Source organism: Salminus brasiliensis, chromosome 15 (assembly GCF_030463535.1).
Source record: "Salminus brasiliensis chromosome 15, fSalBra1.hap2, whole genome shotgun sequence".
Lineage (NCBI taxonomy): Eukaryota > Metazoa > Chordata > Actinopteri > Characiformes > Bryconidae > Salminus > Salminus brasiliensis.
The window spans coordinates 34,836,293-34,851,200 of NC_132892.1; the positions used below are offsets into that span (position 1 = coordinate 34,836,293).

Sequence of the window (14,908 nt, forward strand, 5' to 3'; positions counted from 1 at the left end):
AAAGCTTAAAGCTTCAGATTCTACAGAAGTCTTTTAAACCCTCGTATCTCCACTTGCCGCCGATACAATGTCACCAAGGAGAGCACTGGGTACCAGCTCTGATGCATCAGCTGATAGAGACCTGGCCAGTTATGCTGGTCAGCATCACTCTGAAGTAAAGGGGGGGGGCATGTATCTACTCAAGGCCTCCTGCAGCTCTCTGGAGCTGAGGCTCAGGCTTCGAACCAGTGATCCTCAGGTCACAGTGGCATCCACCACCATGTTTGACAGATAAGTAGCCAGCCAACCAGAAGACCAGCTACAGGAGAGCTCACATACTCTCCCAAACAGATCAAGAACGTCTGTTAATTCAATGTTAAGAACCTAAAGAAGGAGGATCAGCAGCTTAATGTATATAAATATCTTTTATTTCCAAATATCAAAACAAAAACAACTGAACAAAGAGTTCCTGCTTTAATCAGATCTGATCAACAATACTTCTCATTTTGTTGGTGTCCAAATGGTGTGTGTGTGTGTGATAAAAGAACCAGTTATGTAGAGACTCAAGAGTGTGTGTGATTTAACATGTGTGCTGGCTGTACAGTGTGTGGAGGGGGTGTATGTGTGTCTCAGCGCTGCCCTCTACTGGTAATAAAGCTCCAGGTTCATCCCATCATGGATCTCATCTGATGAAGAGAAGTGAAGGAACACACAAACACACACAAAAACACACACTGCGAAGAATTATCAGACAAAAATCAATAAATCTAGAATTTTTCTTTAGTCTGTTTTTATAGAGACTGAATTACTGCTTAAACCCCAGTAAAAAACAGAACATAAAAGCTGTAATTCAGCGAGTACGATAAGATTTAGCCTCTAATTCACTCCATTTTCATGCAAATTAATGACCACTGTTCTTATTGGTTGTCTTGGGAGAGGGGGTGTGGCTTTCAAAACAATGGCTACTGGTGGGACATGTCACAGCTTTCTAGACCAGTTAAACTCTAAGTGGCTATTGTCTGTATGGTAGCCCAGCGAGGACACTGCTAATGGGGATTTGGCTGTTACGTTAGCATCAAGCTAACTGTGATGAGTGTCGGCATTTTAGGACACTAGCAGGTTTAATATTGACTTAATTCACATTTTCCTCATAAATAATAATTCTGCACAATTAGATCCACCATGAAATCAGAAACTGCTTATAGGTGCCACATACCGTTTAGTTAGGACTAAATCTATGACACTTCCTAATATTATCATCATCATCATCATCATCTCCTCCCTATAACTATAATAAAGTTAAATCATTTTAAGTGTGTGTTTTGCAGTTAGACTGATATATGATGGTCAGTTCTCACTCTAATATAACATTACATATTTACATATATACATATTTATATACATAAATAATATTACATATTATTTAATTATATTAACTGGGGTGGAACTACCCACAAAGCTGTGTGACTTATATTTTATTTTGACTTTGTTATTGATTAATTATTAAACCAGGTCTCTTTATGAAGAAAACTGCTTCTTGTTACTCCAGTGTTAAACATCAGGACTGGGTATGGTGACTGGTATTCTCACTGGTACCAGTCAAACCGATAAGCACCCCAGTCTCCACCCTGAAGACATCTCTGCAGCGAGCGTGTGAAAGGATACAGTCTCCCAGGGTCACATGGTCCTTGAATATGGTGTACCTGCAAGAGAGAGAGAGAGCCAGAAGAACAGGAGGTGAAGCAGGTAAATGGTGGAAGACTGGAACCTGAAGAAGAACCTGGAGAGGTCATCTGCTGGACTCGCACTGAATGCCAAATTAAGACACACAGGGCTAATTTCCCAGATCCGGATTAAGCTCAAATCTAGCATGAACAGAATGTCCAATTGGGAATCACCATTAGCACAGAAGTTTAGTCTGAGACTGGGCTTAATCCACGTGTGGAAAACCAGTCACCATGTGATATAATCCAGATCTGAATCCAGGGGTCCGAGTCAGATACAACTACGGTGTGGTTTAAGTACTAATGATAGGATGCCAATAATAATAATAATAATAACTGAATATTTTGTGTCACTGAAAGATGTATGTATGTATATATATTTTTTTTTCTCTATTTAAGACAATGAAACTCACCATTTCTTGAGAACAATTTTGTCCCATCGGGTGCCGGTCTGAGCAGCAATCAGCTTCTTCAGATCTCCAATAGTGTCCTCAGAGCTGGATACAAACCGCTAAGGTCCACACACACACATAAGTGACCGATAGAAATCAGACTGTAGACTTCTTTAATAGTTTCTCCTTCAGATCAGGACAGTGATACACTGTAACATCACATCACTTATTATGCTATAAAAATAACACACAAACTATATATATATATAAAAAACATTGGTTGAGTTGGTTGAAGCTGAAATAGTAGATTAACAGAATGAGTGTGAGGTGTGAGGAAGGTCAGCACAGTCCACAGCATGAATGTTTAAAAGGATACTTGCACTTGACCCTGACTTTTTTGCCCAGCCGGTCGTTACACACCACCTCAATCATGTCTGCGCTTCTTTACTGTAGAACAGAAAACATCACAAAGTTACAGAAATTATAATAATAATAATAATAATAATAATAATAACAACAACAATAACACATGTATTCAGACTCTGCTCAGTGATCTTTACTGCTGTAACTAGTACTCAGTCTGAACCCCCCCAACAGCCTCAGCCTCAACAAGCTGATATTAAAAAACAATAACTTGCTAATTCCCATTACAGACAGACAGGCAGACAGACAGACAGGTGGATAGATACATAGACAGACAGACAGGTAGATAGATAGATAGATAGATAGATAGATAGATACATAGATAGACAGACAGACAGACAGATACATAGATACAGATACATAGATAGACAGACAGATACATAGATAGACAGACAGATACATAGATAGATAGACAGACACATAGATAGACAGACAGATACATAGATAGATAGACAGACACATAGATACAGACACATAGATAGACAGACAGACACATAGATAGACAGACAGACACATAGATAGACAGACAGATAGACAGACACATAGATAGACAGACACATAGATAGATAGACAGACACATAGATAGACAGACAGATACATAGATAGACAGACACATAGATAGACAGACAGATACATAGATAGACAGATAGATAGATAGACAGACACAGACACATAGATAGACAGACACATAGATAGACAGACACAGACACATAGATAGACAGACACATAGATAGACAGACAGACACATAGATAGACAGACAGACACATAGATAGACAGACACATAGATAGACAGACACATAGATAGATAGACAGACACATAGATAGACAGACAGATAGATAGACAGACAGATACATAGATAGACAGATAGATAGATAGACAGACACAGACACATAGATAGACAGACACAGACACATAGATAGACAGACACATAGATAGACAGACAGATACATAGATAGACAGATAGATAGATAGACAGACACAGACACATAGATAGACAGACACAGACACATAGATAGACAGACACATAGATAGACAGACACATAGATAGACAGACAGATACATAGATAGACAGATAGATAGATAGACAGACACAGACACATAGATAGACAGACACATAGATAGACAGACAGACACATAGATAGACAGACACATAGATAGACAGACACAGACACATAGATAGACAGACACAGACACATAGATAGACAGACACATAGATAGACAGACACATAGATAGACAGACAGACACATAGATAGACAGACACATAGATAGACAGACACAGACACATAGATAGACAGACACAGACACATAGATAGACAGACACATAGATAGACAGACAGACACATAGATAGACAGACAGACACATAGATAGACAGACAGACACATAGATAGACAGACACATAGATAGACAGACACATAGATAGACAGACACATAGATAGACAGACAGACACATAGATAGACAGACACATAGATAGATAGATAGATACACAGACAGACAGGCAGACAGACAGACAGACAGACAGACAGACAGACAGACAGACAGACAGACAGGTCTACACTGCCTCAGGAGAGCCTCGCTGGCTGTGTATCTGTATGAGCTGATGCTACTGATGAACGCTGCATAACGCGGTTTATACCCACATGCTGTTCCCTCATCACCCTGCAGTAATGTGTGTGTGTGTGTGTGTGTGTGTGAGTGTGTGTGTGTGTGTGAGTGAGTATCAGCCCGCCCCGCTTTAAAACACACACTACTGAGGGCATCTTTACCAAATCCGCCGTTTGATCCCGAGACACTGAAAACACTCCACGATCAGGCAACGAGGACCGTCTTCAGGAACACACGCTCAGGACCACAGCCAATCAGGAGCGCGAAAGGTTGATTGACGCGATGGACTGACCAATGAAATGAGAAATCCACAGAACAATAGGGCGGGACTGCAACGGGGCAGCCGTCGGTTTAAAATGTCGTAGAGGAAGTAGAATAAGAGCACAGCGTCCATCAGAAACACCCCTAAAATAACCAAAATAACCAAATAACCAAATAACCAAATAACCAAAATAACCAAAATAATCAAAATAACCAAAATAACAAAAATAATCAAAATAACCAAAATAACAAAAATAATCAAAATAACCAAAATAATCAAAATAATCAAAATAATCAAAATAACCAAAATAAACAAATAACCAAATAACCAAAATAACCAAAAATAACCCAAATAACCAAAATAACCCAAATAATCAAAATAACCAAAATAATCAAAATAACCAAAATAATCAAAATACAGACGCGCCTCTGCTTTATTACAGCTCTTCATAAATTTATTTCATACTTAGTTTATTTTTAGCTAAAAGCGCATTTTTGTTTTTAAATTTAATAACTAGCTATTTTATATATATATATTTTAAAGTTTGACGCGTTTAATGCCCTTTTATATTAATTGAGATCATGCTCTTGTTTAATTTATTTTAAAAGTTTATCTCTTAATTAGCCTCCTTTAATGATTTTTTTTATTTGAGGACAGAATGCAGCTCTATTATTCTTTTTTTCTTTAGAGAGTGCATTTGAGTTTTTTACTCGGGAATATTTAGCTAATTATGTATTGTGTAAATTTCTAAAGTCTAGAATTTGTATTAATTTTATTTTAAATTATTTTAATAAAATTATATATAACGCTGATGTGCATGTGCACATGTTGCATGTATAGTTCTTATTTCTTAATTTGTTTCATTTTTGATGTACCATGACAAAACGTGTTTCTTGTTAATAAATGAACAGTTTTTCATTAATAGTTGTATTCACTGAAATTTACTGAAAATGTACAGCTTTTATACATGATTTTTTTTTATATTTTAGTTTAAATGTCTGGAATGTTATCTATTTTTAAAAATAAAATAATTGATTATTATAATGTATTAAATATACTTTTATTTATTCATTATTTTAAAAAAAAATATATATATATAAAATATAAAAAGTGTTTTGCTCATTTATTTATTTATTTCAGTTGATTTTATTTTATTAAATTTGATTTTATTATATTTTATTTTATTTATTTTATTAAATGTTATTTTATTTTATTCATTTAATTACATTTTATTTTATTTTATTTATTTTATTAAATGTTTTTTTATTCATTTAATGACATTTTATTTTATTTTATTTATTTTATTAAATGTTATTTTATTTTATTCATTTAATTAAATGTTATTTTATTTTATTTATTTTATTAAATGTTATTTTATTTTATTCATTTAATTACATTTTATTTTATTTTATTTATTTTATTAAATGTTATTTTATTCATTTAATTACATTTTATTTTATTTTATTTATTTTATTAAATGTTATTTTATTTTATTCATTTAATTAAATGTTATTTTATTTTATTTATTTTATTAAATGTTATTTTATTTTATTTATTTTATTAAATGTTATTTTATTTTATTCATTTAATTACATTTTATTATATTTTATTTTATTTATTTTCTTAAATGTTATTATATTTTATTCATTTAATTACATTTTATTTTATTTTATTTATTTTATTAAATGTTATTTTATTTTATTTATTTTATTAAATGTTATTTTATTTTATTCATTTAATTACATTTTATTATATTTTATTTTATTTATTTTATTAAATGTTATTATATTTTATTCATTTAATTACATTTTATTTTATTTTATTTATTTTATTAAATGTTATTTTATTTTATTCATTTAATTAAATGTTATTTTATTTGATTTTATTTATTTTATTAAATGTTATTTTATTTTATTCATTTAATTACATTTTATTTTATTTTATTTATTTTATTAAATGTTATTTTATTTTATTCATTTAATTACATTTTATTTTATTTTATTTATTTTATTAAATGTTATTTTATTTTATTCATTTAATTAAATGTTATTTTATTTGATTTTATTTATTTTATTAAATGTTATTTTATTTTATTCATTTAATTACATTTTATTTTATTTTATTTATTTTATTAAATGTTATATTATTTTATTCATTTAATTACATTTTATTTTATTATTTTATTAAATGTTATTTTATTTTATTCATTTAATTAAATGTTATTTTATTTTATTCATTTAATTACATTTTATTTTATTTTATTTATTTTATTAAATGTTATATTATTTTATTCATTTAATTACATTTTATTTTATTGTATTTAATTTAATTTAATTTTAATTAATGTATTATTATTATTAGCTGACGCCCCGCCCCCTGTGGGAGTGAGCGGGAACTGCAGTGAGCAGCAGCAGCAGCAGCAGCAGCAGCAGCAGCGCTATCTCTCCTTCCTGTAACTTTTACACTATTAAACATGTCAGACGATGATAAACTACCTCCTGGCTGGGAGAAGCGCATGAGCCGGAGCTCAGGTAACCTTTCAACCGCACGAACACGCAGATTATCCCCTGTTTTAGGCAGAATGAGGCGAATGAACGGGAAACGCGCTGGAGCTGAGCTAGCTCGCTAAGCTAACTAGCTAGCTATTAGCATTAGCAGCGGTCTGCTCCTTCCTCCTCCTCCTCCTCCTCCTCCTCCTCCAGGTGTTTTAATGACCGTGGGGTCAGCCTGAACTTCATCATGCAGTCTGGTGGAGCGGCTCTGGAGGTGGTCCGGGCTGCGGGGCTGCGGGTGTTTAGGGGTGGCTGAGCTGGGCTGAGCTGGGCTGAGCTGGGCTGGGCTGAGCTGAGCTGAGCTGGGCTGGGCTGAGCTGGGCTGAGCTGGGCTGGGTTTACCAGGGGCTGCAGACTGGGGCTGGATTTAAAGAGGTGCAGACTCAGCTCACTGCTGAATAATGTGCCTGCAGAGAAGCTAGTGGCTGCAATATCGCCACCAGTGCAGCAGTCTGGGGCCAAACTGGGGCCAAACTGGGCAGAGTGGTTTGCTGGCTCTGTTGGTTGTAGTATCCGGACACGCCTTCTGACCTGGGGTGGGTCAGCTGCTCAGCACCCCTCAGCACCTTTGAGATCAGTTGGAGGGGCTGGACCGATCATCCACATCCACATCTACTCTCACGCTGTCTAACCAAGGGCTCAGACCTCTTGGGGGTACCCAAACTTTTGCATGGTGCTGCATCTGCTACTGACACAGTTGTTCAGGCACAGATTGTGCAGTAAAGGGACAGTCTGGAGGGGGTTAAGGGGTATTAACACCCACCCCACCCACTCCACCCCATCCCTCAGCACCTTTGAAAACGGTTGGAGGGGCTGGACCGATCATCCACATCCACATCTACTCTCACGCTGTCTAACCGAGGACTCAGATCTCTCGGGGGTACCCAAACTTTTGCACGGTGCTGCTTTCCTGCTTTATTGTTATTATTAATAATAATAATAATATCTCTCTCTCTCTCTCGCTCTCTCTCTTTTGCTCTCTCTCTCAGGTAGGGTATACTACTTCAACCACATCACCAATGCCAGTCAGTGGGAGCGGCCGACAGGTGCGGGTGACGGCGCGGGAGCCGTGGACAAGGTGCGCTGCTCTCACCTGCTGGTCAAACACAACCAGTCCCGCAGACCGTCGTCCTGGAGAGAGGAGAACATCACCCGCAGCAAAGAGGAGGCCCTGCAGCTCATACAGAGTAAGAGTACAGAGTACAGAGTGTGTTTTTAAGGGTTACGGGACTGATTCAGCTTCCCCCTCCCCACAGGTGGGCTCGGTCAGCCAAGACGTGGTTGGTGTAGCTGAACGTTAGGGGCTAGAAGTTCTCCATCGTAATGAGCTGGATTGATTGTGTGTGGTTTTAACGATTGTTGGGTTCCTGAGCCTCGTAGCTGCGGCTAAAGAAGCAGAATTTGGACTTCTGCTTGGACTTGGACAGTACTTCACACATTTTCACAAGGGATGGATCAGTATTGAAAATATTGGCTCTGGACTCTGACCTGCCTAATATGCTGATGGTCGTCTCTGACCTCTGAAGGCATCATCTATGGTATCTGGCACCAGCAGATTCTTGAAGAAGTCCTGTAAGAGGCGTAGATCCAGCACTGACCCGGCGCCTCCTGCAGGTAAATGGGTAAGTAGCGTGTGCGTACCTGGCCGTCCAAGTGACCTCGTTAGACCAGGCCGCCGCCGCCTTCTTCTTCTTCCATTGCTCTAAGGTCCAGTCCGGATGCTTGTGTGCCATTGTAGGTACGTCTGATCACTGACAAGGGTCAGCATGGGCACTCTGCCCGGTCTGCAGCCATGCAGCACTACGTCCAGCAGGGGCGCTGCACTGTGTGTTGACACGTTCCTCACATAACCATCACAGAAGAAGACCCTCTTTCAGCTCAGACCCAGTGTGGTAGCCTTCGCCACCCCTTTAGTGAGCCTTGGGTGCGAGACACCTTCTGGGAGACGCCCCGACCCTCCGTCGTCTGGACCTAGTGATCTGATGAAGTGTCTCAGGTCTTCACGCTGCCCATTTCTCCACGTCCAACACATCTATGACTATGAGGACCGATTATTTGGTTACTGTCTAACAGAGAACCCAGACCTTCACGTGCAGCTCTGCTGTTAAATCAGCACCATCACCTTCTGCTGGGAGGGGTCTTAATGTTTTGGCTCGTCAGTGTTTACGCATTTGCAGTAATTAATTAATTCCAGTGTGTTTGTAAGACTGTAATGAGATTTATTAGATGTGTGTGTGTGTTTTGTAGAGTACATAGAACAGATAAAGTCTGGTGAGGAGGATTTTGAAACGTTGGCGTCTCGGTTCAGTGACTGCAGCTCAGCACGAAATGGAGGAGACCTCGGCATGTTCGGCAGGGGTAAGACATACACACACCACATATACACAGATTTGAAGGCGAGTGTGCAGCAAACACTCTGCAAGATCTTATAAGCAGAGTTAGTTTAGACACTTTCTCATATTTAATAAGACTTTGCAGAACGTTTACGTCTTTAGCAGACGGCTAGAATCCAGAAGATCCCTCGAAGCTTAGATACTACTAAATACAGAAGACCAGACTACTCAACACTACACCTCACCCAAGTCCTCTCTGAAGAGGAGGGTCTTCAGTCTGGGTTTGAGGACAGTGAATGTTGGACTCTGCTGTTCGGACACCCAGGGGAAGTTCGTTCCACCACTTCGGTGCAGGACAGTAAAAAGTCTGGACGCTCGTCTTCCGTGGATCTTAAAGGATGGCGGGTCGAGCCGAGCCGTACTTGAAGCTGGAAGGGCTCTCGGTGCAGATTGGCTTTTGATTGACCATCGCCATCAAGTACGGAGGGGCTGGCTGGTCCAGTCTTGGCTTTGTAGGCCAGAGTCAGGGGTCTGAATCTGATGACCTGGGCAGCAGCTACAGGAAGCTACAGTGTAGAGAGAACCCAGCAGCAGAGGAGGAGGAGCTGAACGTGGCTGATCTTAGAAAAGCAAACAGTAAAAATAGACTAAACTGAGTAAACCAAACCCAAAATACTTAGATGAACTAGGAAGGCTTTACAAAAGAATGTACATAGAGTTTAAATGATGGAGTTTTGGCATCTTAACCAATTCAAATTAACCAACAAATCATAGTTGGTTAGTATTCTTTTAACCTGAGCAGTTGAATTTAAAGGCCGTAACTTTATAAGTCAAGGGTTGAGGTGTAAATAGCCATCCAGTGTGGTCCAAATGGTGTATAATAAAGAAACTGACCCACTCTGATCTCTTTACAGTGGTGGTGAATGGAAGCAGGCGTCGGTCGTCATGACTACCACACTGATACAGCCTATAATTTATCTCCTATCCAAACCCACCAGTGCAGCTACACGAGTCTTCTGAGTTTTATATGGAATGATGATGATGATGATGGTTAAATAGTGAATAGAGAATCTGAACTAATCCAGTTTTCTTTAGGGACTACTTTCTGTAGCCGCACTACACCCTGCAGCATGTATCCCTCCACCATTTTAATGATCTGATTTTAAAAGCAGGTTCTAGAGCCGAACTCTTCTCAGAACTCTGGTAGAACAGTGTCTCAGGCATCAGGCAGCGTCTTCATCACCATTAGGTGAAGAACTTTCTGTGAGGAGCTTCTTTTTATTAGAGCTTCAGACGTCTGCTTCCCTTCACCTCCACTGTAGAACCACAGCTCTGACTGGGGGAGCTTATCTAGAACCTCCACTGTAGAACAGCTCTGACTGAGGGAGCTTATCTAGAACCAAGCGTTTTAAAACCCTCTCTGAAAGAAATTTGGAAACATCAATGGCATTTACTTTTGACAGTTGTGTGAGGTTTCCAGTCAGTGGTTCTTCATGTATCTACATGATGGCTGCGACTGAAATGTCTCCATGTTTACATTTTCATTGTCATTTTTTAGGAAACACCGTAGCTCACAACGTCGGCTGAACGTAGAGCCGTTCAGTGGACGTGAATTTCACGTTTTCGCATGTAGTTCGTTAATGACTGGCTGATGTTTCTAAGCAACACATAGATCAAAGATTTTTACAGGCCAGTTACTGTGCTGACGCATGAAGTGTCCGAATTCACCATTGTCTTTGTTCTCATTGCTTAACGTAAATAGTCCCTGCCTATCTAGCGCAGTACTAATCAGGGAGTGGGGATACATTTCGGTCAGAGCCAATGAGCCCACCGAACCCCTCAATGACTCTAAAGGTGTGTGTATTCGTTTGTGTGTGTGTGTGTGTGTGTGTGTGTGTGTGTGTGTGTGTGTGTGTGTGTGTGTGTGTGTTTTCCAGGTCAGATGCAGAAGCCGTTTGAGGAAGCCTCGTTCGCCCTGAAAATTGGAGACATGAGCGGCCCAGTGTTCACCGACTCCGGCGTCCACATCATCCTCCGCACAGGATAATTCGCCAAGCACTCGAACACCAACACCCCTTCCCCATCCATCCATCCTTTCTTCCATACTTCCCTCCCTGTATGAAACCCTGGACTCTTAATAGGCCACGAAGTTACACACACTTGTTTTTCTGAGATTCAGCTAAGTGATGTTGCTTGGCTGGTAGACAGCCCTCTGTTTTTTTTATTGTTATCATTATTCTAGTGAGCTGCGTAGACCAAGCAGATGATGAGACTGGCTCTGGAGATGATGGTTATTATAATAAAACAGCCTGTGCTAAGCTAAGCTAAACATACTGCATCTTTACTCTTGGTTGAAGTTCAATGTCAACAATAGCAGCTGATCCACCAGCCTCTTCCAATATCTCATGATTCATCATCTATCTATACCATTGACCTCATCACTGCAACCTCACGATGAAACAAACCTAAATAATTACCAATAAAGACATAAAAATTATAATAACTGCTGGTTTTTTTTTTTTATCTGAGTGTTTATATGATTGGAATATAAAGTAGTAAATGTATTCATTAGAAGGGGTGTCCACAAACATTTGGACATGTAGTTTAGCAGTCATTTAAAACCATGACGGCTAGAGAGAGATTTTTGTTTTTCTGACTATTTATATGATTGTCTATTTACACTATATGGACAAAAGTATTTGGACACCTCATTCACTGTTTCTTCTGAAATCAAGGGTATTAAAAGAGCTGATCCTGCTTCTGTTGGAGTAACTGTCTCTACTGTCCAGAGAAGAAGACTTTCTACTAGATTCTGGAGAAGAAGCATTGCTGTGAGGATTTGATTGCAATCAGCGACAAGAGTGTGGTTGGTGTGGCACAACAGAGAACACCATTACCTGTCAGTGAGGAGTTAGATTCATTCATTAGAAGGGGTGTCCACAAACTTTTGGACATGTAGTGTAGCAGTAATTTAAAACGAGTTGTTGAAGTGTTCTCTCGTGTTTCATCGTTTTACATAGTTTAGAACATTAAACTCACGTTAAACTGGATATTCATTTCCCCGACTCGTGTTTCCTCAACATGGGGAAATCAAAAGTTCTGAGCAACCCAAGTTGACAGACAGTCATCTGTGTTCTAAATAACGCATTCCAAAAATGTGAGATGAAAATATGTAAGCATAAAGATAGAGTTTCTGGCAGGTGCGGGTCAGTTCATAACCTTTGATTGTTTTCATTTTAATCTGTTTGACAAAAACATCTTCAGGGGTTTTTGATCAGATCTACATTTGGGTCCTCTTGAGGTGTAGACTCGCCATGGTGTCGTCCATGTAGTGAACTTTTAGAGTTTAAGGGAAAGGGGTTAAACCTCTGGTACCCATAAATAACCTGCACTAAAAGTAACTTTTAAACTGACAGTGCTGCTGTTTGAGTATTGATATAAAGACATAAAGACATCTGACATTTGAAGGCCAACTGATGTGAATATTTTTCATTTATTTCTAAAACAACACTGTAATAATCCCCCCCCCCCCCCCACAGTTTTTTTGGCATCATTATGTTTTTATTTATTATTATTATTATTATTGTTATTATGAATAATAATAATAATAATAATAATAATAATAATAATATGTTTCTACAACATAGAAAGTAGAAAGCAGGGGTATAGTGCAGTGCACATGGAGCTGATCACAGAATCCTTATATGTGATGTCCTGAGGAAAGAAGCTGTACAGGTGTATGTAACTGTTTTAGGGATTTTTAGGGTTCTTACTTTTAGTAGTTCCAACCTTTAAAGTTCTTCCTTTAGTTGTTGAAGTCTTTAAATGTTCTTAAGGTTCTTACTCTGGGTAGTTTCAGTATTTAGGGTTCTTTCTCTTGACAGTTCCTGACTTTAGGGCTTTTCTTCTTGCTAGTTCCAGTTCTTTGGGATATTACTTTGGGTAGTGTCAGATTTTTGGGATATTACTTTGGGTAGTGTCAGATTTTTGGGATATTACTTTGGGTAGTGTCAGATTTTTGGGTTATTACTTTGGGTAGTACCAGATTTTTAGTAGTGTCAGATTTAGTAGTGTCAGATTTTTGGGTTAATACTTTGGGTAGTGTCAGATTTTGGGCTATTACTTTGGGTAGTGCCAGATTTGTGGGCTATTACTTTGGGTAGTGTCAGATTTTTGGGCAATTACTTTGGGTAGTGTCAGATTTGTGGGCTATTACTTAGGGTAGTGTCAGATTTTTAGTAGTATCAGATTTTTGGGATATTACTTTGGGTAGTGTCAGTTTTTTGGGTTAATACTTTGGGTAGTGTCAGATTTGTGGGCTATTACTTTGGGTAGTATCAGATTTTTGGGATATTACTTTGGGTAGTGTCAGTTTTTTGGGTTATTACTTTGGGTAGTGTCAGTTTTTTGGGTTAATACTTTGGGTAGTGTCAGTTTTTTGTGCTATTACTTTGGGTAGTGTCAGATTTATGGGCTATTACTTTGGGTAGTGTCAGTTTTTTGGGTTAATACTTTGGGTAGTGTCAGTTTTTTGGGGCTATTACTTTGGGTAGTGTCAGTTTTTTGGGCTATTACTTTGGGTAGTGTCAGATTTGTGGGCTATTACTTTGGGTAGTGTCAGATTTTTGGGCTATTACTTTGGGTAGTGTCAGATTTGTGGGCTATTACTTAGGGTAGTGTCAGATTTTTAGTAGTGTCAGATTTAGTAGTATCAGATTTTTGGGATATTACTTTGGGTAGTGTCAGTTTTTTGGGTTAATACTTTGGGTAGTGTCAGTTTTTTGGGGCTATTACTTTGGGTAGTGTCAGATTTGTGGGCTATTACTTTGGGTAGTGTCAGTTTTTTGGGCTATTACTTTGGGTAGTGTCAGATTTTTGGGTTAATACTTTGGGTAGTGTCAGATTTTTGGGCTATAACTTTGGGTAGTGTCAGATTTTTGGGCTATTACTTTGGGTAGTGTCAGTTTTTTGGGTTAATACTTTGGGTAGTGTCAGATTTTGGGCTATTACTTTGGGTAGTGTCAGTTTTTTGGGTTATTACTTTGGGTAGTGTCAGTTTTTTGGGTTAATACTTTGGGTAGTGTCAGTTTTTTGGGCTATTACTTTGGGTAGTGTCAGATTTGTGGGCTATTACTTTGGGTAGTGTCAGATTTTTGGGCTATTACTTTGGGTAGTGTCAGTTTTTTGGGTTAATACTTTGGGTAGTGTCAGTTTTTTGTGCTATTACTTTGGGTAGTGTCAGATTTGTGGGCTATTACTTTGGGTAGTGTCAGTTTTTTGGGCTATTACTTTGGGTAGTGTCAGATTTGTGGGCTATTACTTTGGGTAGTGTCAGATTTGTGGGCTATTACTTTGGGTAGTGTCAGATTTGTGGGCTATTACTTTGGGTAGTGTCAGATTTGTGGGCTATCACATTGGGTAGTGTCAGTTTTTTGGGCTATTACTTTGGGTAGTGTCAGATTTTTGGGTTAATACTTTGGGTAGTGTCAGATTTTTGGGCTATTACTTTGGGTAGTGTCAGATTTGTGGGCTATCACATTGGGTAGTGTCAGTTTTTTGGGCTATTACTTTGGGTAGTGTCAGTTTTTTGGGTTATTACTTTGGGTAGTGTCAGATTTTTGGGCTATTACTTTGGG

The 14,908-nt window shown here is 38.3% G+C and overlaps 2 protein-coding genes across 2 annotated transcripts; one reads left to right on the plus strand and one right to left on the minus strand.

Annotated features, from left to right (window-relative positions):
- Positions 1-385: 385 nt before the first annotated feature.
- Positions 386-4,374, minus strand: ubl5 (ubiquitin like 5). The gene is made up of 5 exons (XM_072657167.1): positions 4,287-4,374; positions 2,472-2,542; positions 2,117-2,200; positions 1,645-1,682; positions 386-665 (listed from the first exon to the last, which is right to left on the minus strand). The coding sequence occupies exons 2-5, from the start codon at positions 2,525-2,527 to the stop codon at positions 622-624; spliced, it is 222 nt and encodes a 73-aa protein (XP_072513268.1). The 5' UTR covers positions 2,528-2,542; positions 4,287-4,374; the 3' UTR covers positions 386-621.
- A 2,406-nt stretch (positions 4,375-6,780) lies between these two features.
- On the plus strand, positions 6,781-11,775 carry pin1 (peptidylprolyl cis/trans isomerase, NIMA-interacting 1). The gene is made up of 4 exons (XM_072657163.1): positions 6,781-6,918; positions 7,929-8,126; positions 9,187-9,297; positions 11,210-11,775. The coding sequence occupies exons 1-4, from the start codon at positions 6,861-6,863 to the stop codon at positions 11,317-11,319; spliced, it is 477 nt and encodes a 158-aa protein (XP_072513264.1). The 5' UTR covers positions 6,781-6,860; the 3' UTR covers positions 11,320-11,775.
- The last annotated feature ends 3,133 nt before the right edge of the window (positions 11,776-14,908 follow it).